The sequence below is a fragment of the Salmo trutta genome, chromosome 14, assembly GCF_901001165.1.
Source record: "Salmo trutta chromosome 14, fSalTru1.1, whole genome shotgun sequence".
NCBI lineage: Eukaryota > Metazoa > Chordata > Actinopteri > Salmoniformes > Salmonidae > Salmo > Salmo trutta.
Genome location: NC_042970.1, coordinates 27,317,071 through 27,337,577, shown reverse-complemented (window position 1 = coordinate 27,337,577; position 20,507 = coordinate 27,317,071). Strand labels below are relative to the sequence as shown.

The 20,507-nt window shown below is 43.6% G+C and overlaps 1 protein-coding gene across 4 annotated transcripts in view; it reads right to left on the bottom strand.

Moving 5' to 3' along the window:
* LOC115207717 (ephrin type-B receptor 2) overlaps positions 1–20,507 on the bottom strand; it is a 159,583-nt gene that overhangs the window by 43,699 nt on the left and 95,377 nt on the right. For all 4 annotated transcript variants that reach the window (XM_029775124.1, XM_029775126.1, XM_029775125.1 and 1 more), the window contains exons 4-5: positions 6,291–6,446; positions 4,272–4,607 (exon numbers count right to left, since the gene is read on the bottom strand). In XM_029775124.1, the coding sequence (XP_029630984.1) occupies positions 4,272–4,607; positions 6,291–6,446 (492 nt within the window). The remainder of the gene's footprint in view (positions 1–4,271; positions 4,608–6,290; positions 6,447–20,507) is intronic.

Sequence of the window (20,507 nt, the reverse complement as noted above, 5' to 3'; positions counted from 1 at the left end):
TGAGGCAGGGGCCTTTACTGCACTCTGAGGTCCCTCATTAACCAACACAACAACCACTCACTATCACACTATCAAAAAGAGGTGGTTCTTTCAATACAAACATTCAATTAGCCAGTTATATTAATTCATCTGTGAGATGCTTTTAATAATTATTAATTGACTGACTCTAAAGGAGGCGGCATAGTATTGTATACTGTTTTTAAATGTGTCAAAAATGTGCTGTAAGAGGCCCATATCAAATTAAATCAAATCCAACTTTATTTGTCATATGCACCGAATACAACAGGTGTCACGTCCTGACCAGTAATTGGGGTTATTTGTTATTGTTGTTGGGTCAGGACGTGGCAGGGGGTATTTGTTTTATGTGGTTCAGGGTGTGTTTGTGTATGTGTTCATGTAGAGGGGGTATTTGGTTTATATGGTTCGGGGTGGTTATGTATGTAGAGGGGTATTTAATTTATTAGTCCAGGGTTTTGGTTATTGTTCTATGTTAGTTTATTTCTATGTTCTGTCTAGGCGTTTGTAGGTATGTCTTTTGTCATGGGATTTTGTGGGAGATTGTTGCTGTGTATAGCTTTGTGCCTTACCGGCCTGTTCTTTGTCGTCGTGTTTTTTGTATACGTGTTTGTTTTCCTTCTTCGTCCTTTAATAAAAGAAGATGAGTATACATTTTCCCGCTGCGTCTTGGTCTAAACCCTACGACACCCGTGACAACAGGTGTAGACCTTACTGTGAAATGCTTACTTACAAGCCCTTAACCAACAGTGCAGTTCAAGAAAGAGTTAAGAAAATATTTACCAAATTAACAAACCTAAAAAATAATTTAAAAAGTAACACAATAAAATAACAATGACGAGGCTATATACAGGGGTCTACAGGTCAGTCGAGGTAATTTGTACATGTTGTAGCGCGTGTCGTGTGTGGAGGACCAAGACGCAACATGGAAGTGTATACTCATCTTCTTTTTAATATTGAAGAAGGAGAAACAAATGAAAACACGTATACAATTAACGGAAACGACACTAACAGTTCTGTCAGGTGATAAGCACAATCCACAATACAAACAAACCCCTAATTATAGGACCTTCAATCAGAAGCAACGAGGAGCCGCTGCTTCCAATTGAAGGTCAAAAACAAAACTGCACATAGAAACAGAGTGACTAGAATAAACATAGAAAATGCCCTAACATAGAACATATACCAAAACTCTAGACCACTCTAATCAAACACCCCTTGTCTATACACATAGACTAACAATCCCCGAAACATATAAACAAAATACCCCCTGCCACGTCCTGACCATACTAAACACTAACAAATAAGACCTTTACAGGTCAGAACGTGACACATGTAGGTAGGGCTGAAGTGACTATGCATAGATTAATAAACAGTAAGTAGCAGCAGTGTAAATAGTCCGGGTGGCCATTTGATTAATAATACATATACTGTATTCCGCAAAATGCATAACTGTTTCTGCCTCTTTACTACCTTAGATCTTCCCTGCATCTCTGCAAACTCCCTCGCTTGAATCATAGCGAGTCACATCAGCTTAAGAACTAAAGTAGGAGGTAAAGGAGGAGGAAGTTGTATAGTTGAACACAGCCAGTATGTCCACTTTAATAATGCACAGTAACATAGGGCTTTGGGGAGCCCAGCCATAGAAGGCTCCCCTCAGTCCAGTCAGATGATGAGATATGACAGGCACTTACGCATACTGCCAACAGGACACAAAGCCCTGGCGTAGATAAAGCTTGTAGCTCGTATCCCCAGTCATCAGTGCTCAGGCAGCACAGCCTGGCACACCAATTGATGCGTCTCATACAGACAATTAAAGAGCAAATCAATGGTGCTGCTTGGATGAAATAATGGAGGCGCAGTCATCTGCAACCACAAAGCACACAGTGGAAAACATGCACAGCTACCATAGTTACAGGAGACAGCCAGTGATTGGAGCATGTTTCTCCAAGATCCCAAAGATGAAAAAGGTAGGCCAATCACACAGACCTGTTTTTGATTAAATGTTATTATTCACTGGAAAGACAGTGGTCTCTTACTAATCGTCCCATTACTGTTTTGGGTGCAGTTATAATGTAACTCATAGAGGGAATGGGGATCACAGTGAATTCAAGGCATATTACCAAAGAATTTATAAACTTCAAAGTAAGATTAGAATTGAGTGGGTGGATAAAGTGAGGGCCTGAGATGTTACGACTATAATCACTGAGAAGCAGTCAGGGGAGGGAAAGTAGTGAGGGAAAGTAGTGCTCACTCAGCTACTCTGTCTGAGAGCCCTGATGAGCTCACACTCTGAGGACCAACAGGCCATCAAACCCTGCCTGAGACATCATTAACAGTCCTCTCACTCCGATTTAGAACGGATCTGCATACTGACTCCACACTAGAGAAAAGTTAGACTGCATCATTGTGTGTGTGTGTGTGTGTGTGTGTGCGTGTGTGCAAGAGAGACAGAGACAGACAGAGAGAAGACAGGCTATGTGCCCACTGCCCACAAAATGAGGTGGAAACTGAGCTACACTTACTAACCTCCTGCCAAACGTATGACCACATTAGAGACACATATTTCCCACAGCTCACACAGACTCGCAAAGAATGTGAAAACAAATCAAACATTGATAAACTCCCATATCTGTTATGCGAAATACCGCAGTGTGCAATCACAGCAGCAAGATTTGTGGCCCGTTGCCATGAGAAAAGGGCAATCACTGGAGCACAAACATTACAAATACCACCATTATTTATCTGTTTATTCATTTTCCCTTTCATACTTCAACTATTTGTACATTGTTACAACACTGTACATAGCCAATAATATAACACTTGAAATGTCTATAATATTTTTTTACTTTTGTGACTGTAATCAACGTTCCCTCTAATTTTTCTCGGCACTGAGCAAATTTCAGGTCTGTTGAGCGCAAACTTGAACATTGTGAAAATCTGTGCAACTTCCAGTGCACATTTACTGTGATCACTGAGGCTGTACCCGCTTTGAGTTACAGTTTTAACAGTGGCCAAGTAGGCTACTGTGACTATTTGATCATAATGTAGGTCTACCGGCATGGCCTACCATCAAAAACAATGGAGGAAATGCATCCCATAACATTTTAACATGGAAATATCTGTTCCATCATTCAGCCTACAGTAGCAGCCAATATGTGGTGTTTAATGTAGGCCAACATTCCATGAGACTTTTGGGGGAACAAAACATGCCGGGCTTGACATTACCCTGTTTATCCACTTGTCCTTCAGACAAGGAGGTGACTGAAAATGGGGTTGATGCAAGAAACCACTTTACAAAATAACATGCATTATTATTCCCATACCATTATTACAGTGAATCAGACAAATGATGCTAACCTCTGTTTATTGGCTACTTAGATTATTCAAGCATGTCTCTCTTATTCAACACTGCCCCTTTAAGACATAAAAAAAGCTTTTTACCTGAATCGCTTTTCAAAGATGTCTAGGAATGTACATATTTTGTGCTCTTGTAGGAAGCAGTCACTCCCCTATTGCTGACTACAAATGATCTATAACTGGGCTAATAACTCACTAACCAGCAAAGAATATGAAGAAATGTGCCCACGTGGTTAAATGCAGCTTTTGCTTTGATCTCAGAACAAGTGCATCTACTCACGACCACAGCTATAAAAACAGTCCAGATCAAAATGTAAATGGCACAGATCCACATATGGCCATGGTCTATTTGCATATAGGACTACCGCAGCTCTGATTGGTGATGCCGCACAAGTCTGTGTAGAGTACCGGTTGAGTAGTGTGTCAATGCAATAGAATCCTACTCTGATGCGTTCTGCCTACAACAAAATATCTTGCATAGTTTGTTTTGTTTTGGTATGTTGCATTGAAAGTGGCAAAAATTGCCTTGATTTTATCACAAATGCCACAGTAAAGGGAAACGTTGATAGTGTTAACTAATAGGGAAAACCTTTGAAAGTTGAGTGAAGTTCAATCTCGTGCTTCTCTCTGTGGGCTGATACAGTATTTGTTCTGTGCAGCAGTCCCGGGGGAGCTGTGCGGCAGTCTCGCGACTACTGCTCGCCTGCGCACGTGCATAGCTAAGAGAGAACATTGAGTATAATGTTTACTGATTGTTTATTTACCTTTTGTTTATTGTCTATTCCATTTGCTTTGGCAATGTAAACATACGTTTCCCCGGCCAATAAAGCCATTTGAATGTCATTTAATTGAGAGACAGAGAGAGACAGAGAGAGCATAAGGAAGGGTCTACACACCAGCCTGGTTGGTTGTGATGTTGACGGAGGAGTACTGTGGTGAGTAGGGGCTCTGGTCAGAGACACCGTTGACGGCCTGCACCTCAAAGGTGTACTGTGTGTGGGCGAGCAGGTCACTGATGTAGACCCGGGGCTCAGTCAGACCCAGCTGGCGGGGTACAAACTGGACGTTGTCGCCACAGCGCGTGCAGCCTCCGCGGCCCCCTCCACAGCTCTTACAGATGATGTTGAAGACCACGTCCTCACGACCACCTGACTCCCTAGGATGCTGCCACTCCAGCATCAGAGACGTCTCGTTCACGATGGACAGAACATTCTGAGGAGCAGACGGCACCGCTGGAGAAACACAGACAATAGACAGTCAACATCTTAGTTGGTTTCTGTATGGAATGTGAGAAGCATTGACAGAAGTCTCATATGTAGACTATGGTTTGCCTACAGACTTGAGGTGAAAGACAAAAAAAAATGTGGAGAAATGGTAGGGACTCAATCTACTCGAGTCAGTTCAAAAGCACTACTTCATGACATTTCATTTAGATGTTGGCAGGGGAATTATGTTTCCTGTGTCCTTGGAGTTCTGGGGGGGTGAGAATACCAGAGCCAGTATCACTCTACTCAAATAACTCCTTCACTGGAGAAGAGAGAACCCACACGCCCACAAATACAGTACAGTCTCTTTGAGGTCTTTGCCTGGTATGCTCAACTTAATAGGATGCCCATTTAAACACACTGATCTTCAACATGAGGTAACTTTTGATGTCCATTATGCCACATATCTGTTTCAATCCGTTAGTTATGTACAGCAGAGCACCAAGTAGACGTACTGCAAGACAGAAAAAGTGACTGTTCCTCAAACACAGCCACTTCTTATAGAGGTATCACTGGTTGAAAGTAACATTCCCCATGGCATCACATTTGACTGACAGCCCAAACAAATGCACAATGAGTACTGTTTATCTTTTACGGGCATGTGCAGCTAATTAGGGAGGATGCTCTCTCCAGGGCTAATGAGATAAACAAGGAAATTCCCCCCGCCCACAAACTCCTAAACCAGAATTGATCACTTATTTAACCGCCCTTTTAATTGGCTCCCATTAAGAGACTTCCAGGCCTGGAGCAGTGCCCACCGAGGCCCTCTGTCTGTCTGTGTCTCTCTATCATGCGAAACAGCCTCGTAAACATCATCTCCTTCCTGGGGAGGGTTGGGATGGGCAACTAATGGCCCCAGTTAGCTCGCGGGCCACTCGAATGGGCCCGTTTCCCTTCTTTAATCAGCTCGGGCCCGCTGTGTTTAATACCAGCGACGTGACGCTGCTTTCTCATTCAGCTGCTCTGCTCCCAGAGCCGGGCTTATGCAAATCTCCTTTGTTGGAAGCGCTCAAATCTTTCTCTCCCTCTCCCTTTCACAGAGGAGGGAAGATAAAAAAACTGCCAGGGTGGTGAAAGGAGCTGTCTCTCTTCTCTTCTTCTCTTCCCTCTCTCTCATTTCTTCTCTTCCCCCTGTCTCTCCTCTATCCCCCTTACTCTTTTCTTAGCACACTGTATATACTGCATATTCCTCTCTCTCTCTCTGTTTCTGTATTTCCCTCACTCACTCTTTCTTACTCTTTTCTTAGACCCTCCGTCAACCACAAATTCCAATTCAAATGGCTTCATTGGCATGACAAGAGGAATATTGGCCCAGTCTATTCTCTCCGTCTGTCCTGCTACAATGCTGCATGGCCTGGCCCAGTAACCTCTGCTTTGGCTGAGGGCAGCAGGGCTCTGTGATGTGAGGAGGGGAGGGTGGCCTGTGTGTTGGGCCAGACCTGTTGGCATGGGCTCTATGAGCATGTCAGTGCTGGGTGTATGTGAGGGACTCCTCTCTGACCGGACTGTTTGTGCTCAGAGCGGCTGTGGTATCCTTTGATTTCTGATTCCTGTCAGTTCCTCAGGGTGTGAAATTAAAAGAGTGTAAGTGTGCGAGCATGCGTGTGCATGTATGTGTTTCTGTGTGTGCATTTAGTTGACAATACATACTTGTGCAGGGCATCTGGATGGGATCTGAGTCAGTGCGATAGTAACCGTTGCGGCACACACAGTTAGTGGCTCCTTCGTTGGTGGTACGGCTGTTGATTGGACACTGCATGCAGGATGCATCACCCTGTATAGGCTTGAAGAAGGCCGATGGACAAGCTGGAAAAATAACACAAGAGAGAGAGAGAGAGAGAGAGAGAGAGATGAGATATGAATATATGACCATTTACATATTTCATGTTTGGTTGTTTTTAATCCCTGTTTGTCTGCATCTCACTTTACGAGATATGCCATCCAGCCGCCACAACTAAAAAGAATCTCATGTAAGGAAGTATGTGGGGATGACAACTGTGTTTTTCTTTCATCATTCAGCTTGCTCACAGCACGCTAGTTGCCTGAGATCTTCTGGAGTGGTCTACTTCCTGTTAAGTGCAGTCTTTAAGGTCCTGAGTGGGAGGAAAATATACAGCCATGGATAGGGATGACGATGATCACACACCACTGCATCGAAACTGTGTATGTGTGTGTGTGTGTGTGTGTTCGTGCACGTTCAAAAAACAGTGAAGCACTACCATTTACATTGAAACTCACTCTTTCTGAATTATTTGTATCTTTATCTCAGATCCACCTGCCCCGCCACACACACAAGCACGAATACATGCATGCATGCACGCACACGCACACGCACACACACACTGTGGAACCCTTCCCAGAATGCACAGCAGCACCTGCTCGAGCACCATGTCAAGAGCTGTTTTTGTACTGGGGCCAAACCAGCTGAGGTTGGTTCAGCTTGAGATAATCACCACCCACCTCTCTCTCTCCATCCGGAAGAGGATGAGATGGAGTGGTGTGGGGATGAGCTAAAGCAACGAGCTAAAGCAACACATGACAAATTGACACACAGGAGGTGCCACACTTATGAATGACCTCCACAGTGTTCTGAATGTCCATATACCAATGCTACCAGAGAACTATCTCTGTTGACATTGAATGAAGTTTAGCTGAATCAATGTGAAGGTAGTATATAGCTTGTTAACACCATCTTCTAAAATGTGTTCACAAAACAATAGTAACATAATTTAAGAACATCTATATAGATGCATCGGCTATTCCTGTGAAACTGTTTGAGATCACATGGTTGGCGTGCAGATGCAGCTTTCACCCATAAAACGTGGAGAATTATCATTGACGATTGGCAGTGATGACGGCATGTAACGGTGTTTGAGGGTATTAAAAAGAGAAACATTTCTAGGCATAAGCAGAGTTTGCATTTTAGCAATAAAATAGCCCAATATTATTCAATAGACTACATCAGTCAGTACACACTGACTGTAACGTCATTTACTCTTTTTTTTGCCCCCCGGCACCTAAAAAAAATACATCTACACCACTGAATACATTATGCAACATTGGAATCGGTCAGGAACCCACAGAGCAAAAAAAAAAAAAAAACTATCTGGAGGGATCCTTATTCTGTTGAATACTCTGCATCATATCCCATCTCACAAATTCTCACTACTTTCCATAATCTCACAAACTCTCACTATGTTCCATATCTAGTAAAAATAAAACAATCATATCCCTATCCATCCCTGGTCTGAGCTGGCAATTACAGCTGGATTAAAATATGTGCTTTATTGGGAGAAGGTCAAATCACAAGGCAGGATAAATCTGGATTCAATCCCACTGTTTATACTAGGAAGACAGATGCCAGTTCCCAGTCACCATGCTGGAGCACAATGCTGGAGCAAGATTACTGCTCTTTTCCAATCCCAACTCCCCACAAACTCTCTGTAGAACACATCTCAATCATCATCCTCCCTCCAAAACTGCTAAACACACTATTGCACTTCTGCGTTTTAGTAGCCCTGGCCCTGGCCCATCAAACTCAGATTCCTTCGAAAAAACTGTCTCACACACACATACACGCACAGAGAGAAGACAATGTTCCATGAAGCTGATGCATCTTGTGGATAGCTAAAGCAAAAATAAATATTCAGCGAGAGGCTCTTGACTTGGACGAGATCGTAGTCATAAACGTCAGCCACAGGAAATGGTATTGGATATAAATACTGAGAAAATCTGATCGAGCTCTTCAATAAATATTAGTCTTGACATGTTTTTCTTCTCACGTGATTGATGAAGGAAAGTGGCCCGGTACAGAGTGAAACATGAGGCCGACACATTCACACTGCCAGTCACCAGAGTCACAGAATGAGGCCCCAGCTCTGTGGATTGGGACTGGGACTAAAGGACACAGTGAATTCTAAGGCAGTGAAGAGGTCAGAGGAGCACGATACCAAAGGAAATAGCAAAAAGGGCCAGTGAGAGGGAAAGGAGAAGGGGTGGAGCAGAGGAGAGAAAAAGAGAAAGACAGAAGGCAGTAGGCAGTGCTTAGGATTGAATGAATGAGTGTGTTAAGGAGTTTAGGCCAAGTATGTTTTATATGGAAGAGAGAGTTGGGAAGGGGGCACAGTGTCAAAAACGAGCTCTATTGTTTGGTAGCCAGATATGGCCAGGAATGGCCAAACAGACATACAGACCAGGCTGTTTTAGGTGTGGGCTCAGCCTGTCACCGCCAGGCAGGGATGGCTCTAGCCTTTTGGGGGCCCTAAGGAAGATTTGGTTGGGGGTCCTTTCACCAAGCCGGCAAAACGTTTTAGTGGCCCTTGACAGGTCATTTTGCCATGGGGTGGATTTCTTTGTGTGCAATTTTATAACAAATGTCATGCAATTCTCCTTAATTTTCCATGGGGCAGATATCATTTTTTTTCAGTTTTAAAGCAAGTTTTCTGCAGTTCTACACATCTAGCCATAGGGAGGAGAGAACATTCAGTATTTTTATAACAAATTTCATGCAATTATACTCATTTTGCCATCGGGCAGAGAGACATTTTTGCTGTTTAAAATCTAATTCCCTGCAATTCTACACATTTTGCCATGGGATGAAGATACATTTTTGTAGTTTGAAAGCTGTTTTCCTGCAATTTGACACATTTTGCCATAACTAATGATACAGTATCTGAGTGAGAGTGACTAACAAAATCAATGTGGGCCCCATGGAGGTCAGGGCCCCTGGGCAAGTGCCCTGCATTCCTGGTCGGTATTTGGCCATGTTTACTACAAGTTTAGATAACTGCCTGGACTAACTTACCAATTAAAAAATGGTTATGGCTAATTGAGTCACTGACAGTGACAAGAGAAAACAATAGAAAAACTGGTGATGCATAAACACATTTTTTACTTACACCTTGAGTATTCTACTATTTTAACACTCAACAGTTGAGAACCTGACTGAGTTTCTTTTTCTGGGTCAGGGGCCCCCTAAGCGGTTGCTTATGCCTGGAGCCGGCCCTGCTGCCGGGGCCTTTATTTGGGGGGGGGGGGGGGGGGGGTGAATTCCACAAGTCTTTCAAGACGCTGTGTTGGAGGGCTGATGAGCTGCTTGGTGTCAGATGTAGCCTGCGGAAGAGTACAGAGCTCTGATTAAAAAGCAGATCAGCACTTTGATTCCCTCCTTGCTCAGATTGGTACTGTTGAGCTGTTTGATCACAATCTCCCTCGCATCCCTCAGTCGACATGTAAGGGCGAAAGTCTTTTTGGATGTAGCTTCCAACTTCAGACATCCCTCTGGCAAGGGGAAGTAATATGAGGGAAATATTCATTGCTGGAATTTTATATTCCCTTCTCTCTTGTATTCTTTTTAAATACAGTACCAGTCAAACGTTTGGACACACCTACTCATTCAGGGGTTTTTACTTAATGTTTTACTATTTTCTACATTGTAGAATAATACTGAAGACATCAAAACTATGAAATAACACATATGGAATCATGTGTAACCAAAAAAGTGTTGAAGAAATCGAAATATATTTCATATTTTAGATTGTTCAAAGCAGCCACCCTTTGCCTTGATGACAGCTTTGCACACTCTACTGTATATGTCTATTAATATCATTAGATAAATAAGCAATTTTTTCCTAAGCTCTTATGGATCTTGACAGAAGTGATGAAACACCACATTAAGTCAAGTAGAAAAGGCAGACAGAAACATTCTAATGGAATTTATAAACACTTCGGATTTAATTGAGTGGCAGCCATGTCAAAGGGTCCAGATCACCTCAAAGTGGTTCCAGGCACACGTCAGAAAAGGAAAGGCTTGGCTGTCACATCTCAATGACTGCTGTTCTCCAGCGCATAGGCAACACAGTGACTGGATAGAGGCCAACCCTTTCTGTCTGTGTTTATGACTTCTAATAACACATCCTGACATAAAGAATTGAATTGGAAGTACTGTAGACCCACTGTAAAAAAAATTGTATTGTGAGAAGTGAGTCCAGGGAGCCGGTCAGGTTTTACAGCAGGTAATTTGCTAGTTGTTTCAAAAGGTTCCTGTAAGTTTTAGCCAGTCAGGCAGATTTATGTCAGAGGAAAGGAAAAGACACTGTATCCACCCTAGTCTGTATTTGTGTGTGAGGTGGGCCTCCATTGTTTTCAGTGACAATGCTGATTATGAAGCCAGCCACTCTACTGGAAGCATTCTGAGCTGCTGATGCATCTGGCTTCTCCAGCTCAGTTTGCTTACACACAAACACACACACACAAACACACACAGACACACACACACATGCGCACACACACACAGAGATGCACACACAGACGTACAAACACACACACAAATACATGCAGGCAGCACAGCAGCAGAACTGTGAGCCCAGACAGCCAGGAGGAACAAAACAAAGGCTGGGCATTTTACATTTCCATCATGGCCGTCTGAGCTGTGCAGTGCTTCACCATGGCCGGGGAATCATCTGGCTGAAACAGCCACTAATCCAACCAGAGCAGGTCTATTGAGAAAAACCCATGACCTGTTCCACACCTCCCTCCACCCTGTCTCCCATCCCCCAGCAACCCCGCCCGACAGAGAGGTCCTTTGTCCAGCAGGCCGGAGGACTGCAGCAGTGACGGTGAACACCCCCCAGCCCCTCTCCTGTTTCCCCATTCCTCCTATTCAGCTGCTCCACAACCAGCCCCTAAAACTGCTGCATTTAATGAAAGCAGCATTAAAAAGAGACAAGGGAGAGAAAGAGGGGTAAGGTGTGTGTGTGTGTGTGTGTGTGTGTGTGTGTGCATGTATGCGTGTGTACTTGCGCGTGTGTGTCCAATGCTCGCGCGTGTGTACGTTCGTACATGCGTGTGTGAGTGTTCATTACATGTGTGTGTGCTTCAGTGTGTGAATCAGGGATGTGTGAAAGAGAAAAGGCTGGAGAGAAAAAGAATTGGAGGTGTGAAGGTTTGTTAGCGCAGCAGAAAAAAGTGCTGAAAGCAGTGAAAATGGCCAGAGTCACAGGGTATTTCCTATTGCCACTGAGAGGACTACTGTAGGGAGAAACGGGCTTATGCACGGCTTTCCTGCCTACTGTCTCTGTCTACTGTACAAACAATTTGGATTAACTACTGGGAACTAGAGATCAGATGTTATCCCTTAATAAGGATAGACCATAAAGAGAGAGGACTGTTTTGTGCCATACTTACGGTCCCGCGATGGAGCAGATCAAATCCAAATTAGATTAGGCAAAACTGTCAGCTATAATAGTGACAGCACACAAATATGACTGATTTACTCTACGCCAAAAGTCTCTGTAGTGGTCACATGTGAGGAGAAGCTAACCTTGTGATGGGCCTAAGGACAGCATCCATAATGTAGGTAGGAGGTGTTTAGTACAACAGCCAGTCTGTCCCCTCGATGTAACCTTTCCCATAGGGAACACACTCTTTTTGGCTGAGCGGTGACGCAGGGCCCCGGAATTCAATTAGGGCCCGGGCCTCGCCAGCTAATTCAATCAGGACGGTGTGAAAGCAATAATACGACTGGCATTCGCTTCACCCCACACATGGGCACAAATTAGATATCCACTTCCCTCTCTAGGTTTCCCTGTCTGATGCAATTAGCGTGCCTGAATCTCGCCATGGCTCGCATTGGGGAGCAGGGTGTGAGGCTGACCATCAATGATCTACGGGACGTAAATGAAGCTTCTCTCCACGTCCTGGATAGGACAGGAACACTTCCAGTGTGAGTCGGATGCCCACTGTCACTACTGAAGAGAGGAGGAGAGGGCTGGACTGCTCGGGTGATTCAGAGGCTGGGGTCAGAACAGCAGCCCTCACTGGCGATGTACTCCCCTCTACGCCCAGTGATGGCTGGGCTCCTGTCATCTGTGTGTGTACACTACACATGTATATAGCCCTATTGGGTGTCTGTGTTTTTATTATGAATTAATTTGTGAGTGTGTGTGCCTGCAGAAGGATGTGGCAGGTGGAAAGTGACTGTTCGTCAGTGTCCCTGCTCTAAGCCATGTCTCCTCTCCAGTTGTCAGTGAGCTTTCCTCAGACAGCATCCAGCCCAAATCTACCCAGCGGGCGCCGTGGAGACAGATTAGGTGCTCCGGCGGAGCCCATGTGAGCAGGAGATTAGTAGGAAATGTGTGAGACACCTGGGAAATGGTCTCTCAGTGGGCAGGCTCACCAGCATAACAGCTGGAGAGGGGAGGGCCCAGTTTTACAACACAGACTAGACATCCAGCACACGCCCAAACACACTCACGTGCACGCACACACACACACAATACTCACAGTATAACTTTATAAACAACCCCTGTCCACAGCCCACAGGTCAATTTCACCTATCTATATGTCTCCTACAGTAGGTGCCAAATACAAGGCTCAGATGTACCCTGTGTCTCAGTGTTGGTATCAGGGGTTGCCCTCCATGTGTATACCTACAGCATAACTGTGTTATGGTTAAGCAATCAAGGACAAAAAGCACATGTGACAGGCCAACATAGAAGCTCACAAAAAATCATCTGTTGGTGGATTAAAAGTGTTGTAACCTGATAACACCAGTAAAGCCAAACATCCCCATTCATTATGTCCATTCCCCCAGTCCCCATTCATTATGCCCATTCCTTAAAAAGACCTTCGCTTGAAAAACAAGAAAAAAGCAGCAATACTACTGTTTATCCATTTTGAGACGCTGTAGCCAGTATACACTTCCTCAAAATAGTCAGAATTAATCTAAGATAACTCAAGAAATATGTAATTGATTTTGACGTTAGTTGCGCAATTTGACATCTAACTAAGATGTTTGGTGCAGTATTTTATATTGAAAAACTATTTGTCTCTCGTTGAATGACAACAAACCCTTCATTGAAGAATCCCTACTGTTGACCAATCACAGACGAAGGGGCATACACTTCGTCTACCGACTTCGGCTTGCCTCGAGAAACATTTTTGTGTGCACAAGTAGCCGAATAAAAAACTTGCCATAGACCAAAACGAACAAAAAAGTCATTAAATGTTGTCATAATATATGCACAAACTGTTACGAACTGTTTCGGGGGAAGCACGCGGACGCCTTCAGACATAAAATACAAACACAAACCAACACACACCCCTGCACGCACTTGGACCATCTCCCGATACTGTATCGTTCACATGTGGCAAACATTATCTTTCTAATTCAAACAACATAGTGTTCCTTGAGTTGGAACACAGCAGAGTCATCAGGTCATAAAATACCCCAAAAATGTGAAATCAGCAAAGGGAAAAGTATCTTAACCGCAGTATTTCCATAGTGTCTGATAACTACCATGTGTCTATAGATGAAAAAGAAAGATGAAAGGGGAGAATCTCTGGAGCCATACATTCAGCACGGTAATAATGTCTGGAATTTTCACTGCATCTTTTTTTCTCTCTAATTTTTTTGAGAAAATAAGCAGATATGGGGAATGGTAAAATTACAGGCATCTGAGCTGACAGATACACAGAAATCGTGAAGGGTCATTTCATGCAGGCAGATCACTTGACAATTTGGTCTCTGGACGTTACTAGGGGCCAATCAGGTTGGCGGTGGACCTCCATAGTACATGGGGCTACAGATGGTTGGGGTGGGGCCAGGGAGAGTCAGGCTGACCCCTGTGAGAGCATTAATCTCCATTAAAGATGCCCTGTCAACCTCAACCTGGCTGCGGCTACATCTCCTGGCTGAAGTCACAGGAGTTATGTCTAAAATCCACCTTATCTCATGAATATGATTAGCACAAGACATAGCTGAACAGGAAGATGCATACAGTTTATATGCTGAATAGCCTGTAGAGATGACCATTGTCATGCATACAAAACCCGTTTTTGACACATTGAGTTACACAATGATATGTCAAGTGGAATGTAGGTGGTATAACTCCCCAACTAAAGTAAAAGCAAATCATACAACATTATACTCATTGATGTCGCAGTGGTAACGAGGACAAAAGAGTCTACTCCTGCCATTATCCACACGGCTTTTCTGACAGGTGTAGTCATCATCTCTACTGTCTTTGTACGACAACAGCTCACACTTTGAAGGGGTTACGTAAAGCACATATCTCCCAGACTGAAATTTGTAAAAATTATATTTAGCCCTTTTTCTCCCCACTTGGTAGTTACAGTCTTGTCCCATCGCTGCAACACATGTACGGACTCGGCAGAGGCAAAGGTCGAGAGGCGTGCGTCCTCCAAAACACAACCCAGCCAAGCCGCACTGCTTCTTGAAACAACGCCCACTTAACCCAGAAGCCAGCTGCACCAGAGTGTCGGAGGAAACACCGTACCCCTGGCGACCATGTCAGCGTGCACTGTACCCGGCCCACCACAGGAGTCGCTATGGGACAAGAACATCCCTGCTGGCCAAACCTTCCCCTGGACGATGCTGGGCCAATTGTGCGCCGCCCCATGGGTCTCTCGGTCGCAGCCGGCTGCGGCAGAGCCTGGACTCGAAGCAGGATCTCTAGTGGCACAGCTAGCACTGCGATGCAGTGCCGTAGACCACTGTGCCACTTGGGAGGCCCATCTCCCAGACTGATTTAACGTGGCTTCACTCAGCTAGTACTGCATGCTACCATGAAATAAGAGAGAAAGATATATTGCACTGCAACAGGACACTAAGTCATGGTGGCTATTGTAATGTAAGTGTTAGAGTAATCCAGGATGGGGAGAAAAAAATGGGCTTTCCCCATTCGCACTCGAATGGGCGTTCTCTGTTGAGAATTTGAGTAGGAAACGGGACGATGTAGGAGTGACATGGTCACACACACGGACAAAGGACATCGACACACAAACACTACACCCCACCCCATGGGAACAGCATACCTGCCGAACCTCGGGACACAACCAATAACATGGGGATTAGGATTGTAAAGCACTTGGTCATAACATTTCCCACTTATTGGAACCGATGATATATATATATATATATATATATATATATATATATATGTGGGAATATCATCACTTCCTTTATTCAAAGCCCAGAAAAGAGGAGTATGATAATGGCGGCTCGTTGGCTTCAAAGGCTCTTATTGGACAAGACGTAGTGTCAGCTATCTAGGGTTTATATATATATATATATATATATATATATATATATATATATATATATATATATAAACCCTAGATAGCTGACACTACGTCTTGTCCAATAAGAGCCTTTGAAGCCAACGAGCCGCCATTATCATACTCCTCTTTTCTGGGCTTTGAATAAAGGAAGTGATGATATTCCCACATTCCGCATTAAAATAGCCAATTTGTCAACAATGCCACTATGTGTGGCATATGGATGCAGCCAGCACCAATTCAAGGCATATGGAAAGACATTTCATATGTAAGTATCAGAATTATTTGTGTAGAAAATGTACATTTTGGTTTATTTTGAGAGACAGACTGCTCCTGACTGCTTGTGGTAATGTGTAACCATACAGTAACAACGGATGTAAGCAAATGTCTGTGTATGCTGGCTAGCTAGCTTATAAAACTATAACCCATTGTTGATGTTATTAAGCATGGATGAAGTGGTGATACATGTGCACAATTGAACTGCTGTTCTTATGGATTTTCTAAAAGTCCTTTCACGACTGTTGAAGAATGTTAGCACGTCATATTGTACTAAGAGTCATTTATTGATCTTGACTACTGTGATTTATTTTTACTGGCTTCATGGGGGTAACTTTACATCAGATTGATTTTACATTGGTCACCAATATTGAAAACCTATTATTATAGGATCATGAATTAACTTCTCCAGCTTTACATTATGGTAATCAACATCGTGTTTGCTTTGTAGTGTAGAGAGGAGAGGTACATGTTTTTATTTCAACAGCTACAGGTTTTCGAAGATACTTGTTTTCATTAAAGACACTAATACATGCTTTTTAAAAACAATACATAGTATTGTATGAACTGAACAGAACATTTGGAATTTATAGTTTATTATACACTTGTAACCTCCCTTTTGAGAAAATGGCCTGAATGTTTTGGTACCAACTGGAGAGCTCTTCCTTGTCTGCACCCATTCAGCATCGTTCACACCCTCTTAAGCTTTAGCCCCACCCATCTATGTATGGGTTGATCTGAGTGTTTTGTACTAACAACAGCAGTCAAGCACCCAAGCTAACGGGCTAACTTGCTAGCTACATCCAGACACAAATGAGAGAACAGCTCACTGAAAATTACTCAACCTAGCAGTGATGGTTAGGCTGTTTTTATGTTATCCAGAGCTTTGGTGACTGTAACTGTGCTACTGGCAACAATTCAATGACGATTTTTCCCCGACGTTTACTGACACCAGCCATATTCAATGGTGTTGAAATTCAATCATTTTGCTTTTGCACAATCATACGAGAGTGCTCTGAACTCGGAGTAGATGACCAGACTGAATTTATGAACTCACCCGAAATGGTTACTTGCATAGTGGAGTCTTTTGCTAAGACATGTAGCTAGCTAGCTAGGTAAACAATGAACCATACTCATGACGTTACTACCCTGCATGAATCTGCAGGTAGCTAAACGACCAGGTTCAATGTTAGCTAGCTAACATTAGACTATAACCAGCCAAGCAAATGACTCTGAGATACGAATAATAAGATCATACATGTAACGTCTGTGGCTAAACCAACTAGGCTCATAATTTAACAATTTTATTCGTATTTACAGATGGCATACACATTTGTTAATAAGGCACATGAAAGTTCACAGATGGCATTTCTGCCATTTTGATAAATAAAAAAAGATTACTTTCAAATGGCTCTCGTGTGAAGTAGTGACCTACGACATATGTCTAGTTTCCTGAAACGGGTCATAAAAAGTATTTTTTTTGTCTCATCAGACCACAGAATCTTTTGCCTTTTGGTGGACTTCAATCAAGTTGTAGTGGCATCTCAAGAGTGATCAAAGGAAATTGGATGCACCTGAGCTCAATTTGGAGTGCCATAACAAAGGTGTGTGAATACTTGTGTAAATTAGATATTTCTGTATTTCATTTTCAATAAATTTGCAAATACTTTTAACTTTGTCATTATGGGGTATTGTGTGTAGATGGGTGAAAAAATATATTATATATTTTGAATACTATGAATACTATGAATGAATACTTTCTGAAGGCACTGTACTGTACATATCATTGATTGGAACACTAATAATTAAACCATGCTTGTTGTTTTATGAAATGTATTGTCGCCTCTGAAATAGGGGGGAAAGGGAATCAGACAGAGCACACACACACGCACACACACACACACACACACAGCTTTGATACATGTGTTTATTTTAGGGAGTGCGTGTCTCCACTCTTTATGAGTTTTGACTGTGCGTGTCAGGCCTCTAAACTCCCAAATGTGCCCTTTTCTCAAGGACAGGTTGTTGCCTGGGCAACATAAGCCCTTACCGTGAAGGACCACACCGTTCCGCATGCTGCATCCAGAGCCCCGAGCTGTGATCTGAGACACTGTCTAGAACAGGAGGAGGTTGTGGGAGAGGATGAGGTGGGAGAGGAGGAGGACCTCCAGCAGATACCCAGGGTGTTAGGGTGTACAGAAGTAGGATCTTAATTGACCTATGACCTATATTGTCACAGCAAAATAATCCTGCAGCAACAGGATTTTAACATTAAGTCGATAATGCTGCTTGATCGACGTTAGGCTATTATCTGGCCAAAAGTAGGCTACATGAAAAGTGGAATACTGTTAACATAACCGTGTGTTACTGTGGATTTTCAGTTAATTTATGAAAATCACAAAGCTCATCTGCATTTCCTGAGGTGCAGAAAAATTACATTTTTACGACTATACTTCATGATTAAATTACAAAGGGACTCTCTAAAGATCTCAACGTTTCAACACATTGCAGCTTGGGCGACATTCATTGAATTCTAGTCAATGATTTTTTAATTGAAATCATCCGTTACAAAATCACTGGGCAGTATTTTTCTACCTAGCGCTTAAGAAAACAAACTGGCTGTGGGTATCCCGGGTAGGTGAGAAGCATGCAGGGATGGATCTTTTGTTGCCCAGAGGCAGATGCAGGAAATAGCTGACAGAAGCTGTCTGTACTGTGTGCTTGGAGGGGAGGAGGGGCTTCTCTTTATATATTTCTCTCTCTCTCTCTCCCTCTCTCCACCCAAACAAAGCCAGTGAGCAGCACCAGCCAAGCCCAGCCCTCAGTGACAGAGGCTCCCCAAGGTGGGGTCTGCATGATGGACAGGTGGCATAAAGGGACTGTGTTGCCCGTCACTGGAGACAAGGGGGCGACACAGGGGAGTGGGAGGGAGGAGGGGCCACATTTCAAGGAGCAGCTGGCGTTGAATCCTGTCACTGTCGCTGTGTAACCCTTCGACAAAAACACACGCACGCGCACATACAAGCGCTCGCGCTCACACACAAGCGCTCGCGCTCACACACACACACACACACACACACACACACACACACACACACACACACACACACACACAAACACAGAGAGAGAGAGAAAGACACCTCAGGCAAAGGACAAAAGATAAGCAGTGCCATGAGCAAGACCCTGGGTCTCATGTCCATAAACTGTCTCATATGTGAAACCTCCTATCCCTAGAGTGTATTTATTAGAGATTATATAACTTCTGACCACAAGGATTTAATGAGACGATGGGGAGTCTGAATTCTATTATCCATTCAATCTTCAACAGAAAAAACAACAGCTGCACCGAGCCCACCTAGTCACACAAACACACACACACACACACACACACACACACACACACACACACACACACACACACAAGTGTGCACACTAACATGCATGCAAAGTGTGTCCCATAAAAAAATATAGATATTTTAAGTCGTGGTCATCATGCTAGGATGTACTTCCTGTATAGTATTTCAACAAACAGAGGTTCCCTGTCCACCTATGATAAATACTGCTAGACCTGTCCAGTTTATACATATCATTTTGAAGTATTATGTTGGCGAGGAACCACCTTGGCCTTTTGGAGAGCGAATCCAGTTCTCAGTCATGGACAAACAACTTTCAGGAATGAACCCTCCTGTACTTGATATTGCATGCATAATGTCAGTACAGGATCCAAGCCTCACAGAGCTGAAGAAAATAAATCCCTATTCCACCACTGCAGAACTCAAAACGTCCCCTATCATGTCTCCCATATACACTTTATTAGATACTTTCATTTGTCAAATGGGTGTTAAAAGGATCCAGTGATTCATGAAAATGTGTGTAAAAAAATGCAACAAGAGGTAACCACCAAAACAAGATTCCACCTGGTATCTCATCTCACACTGAGACTTTAAACAAACAGTGCACCAGGAGACACGTGCACACACACACACACTGTTAAATAACAGCTAGCTCCCCTAGGCCACTACACCTGCATCTGGCTGAATGGCTTGTTCAGAGGTGATTCATTTCAAAGGTTTAATAGCGCCTATTTAGGGCGGGAATACATTAAATGGCCCAATCATGGATCCAGAGTGAGGTGGTGCCCTGGCAAATTTACACTGAATGAATGGATCAACTAATTAGCCTTTAAATATGTCATTAATTCATGTAAAACAAAGGAAGCCTCTGCTATTCATCTTGGTGCTCTAAATGTCTTCCACCCTCCATGACCATGTCCTTAACCCAGTTACAGAAGGGGCCGGGCCAGCCGGGCATCCCTCCATTTGTCCTAATCAATGGAGCCTGTTCAGTCCAGACCTAGGGGGCCAGTGAAATGAAGTACCCCGCTCGCACTGCAGAAGGTTGGGGCCAACATAGACTGGGCGTGAGGGAGATGAGCATGGCCTCTGTTGTCATGGTAATGCTGGCTAGCCGAGCCACCGCCACTGCTGCTGTCTCTCCCTCCCTCCCAGTCCC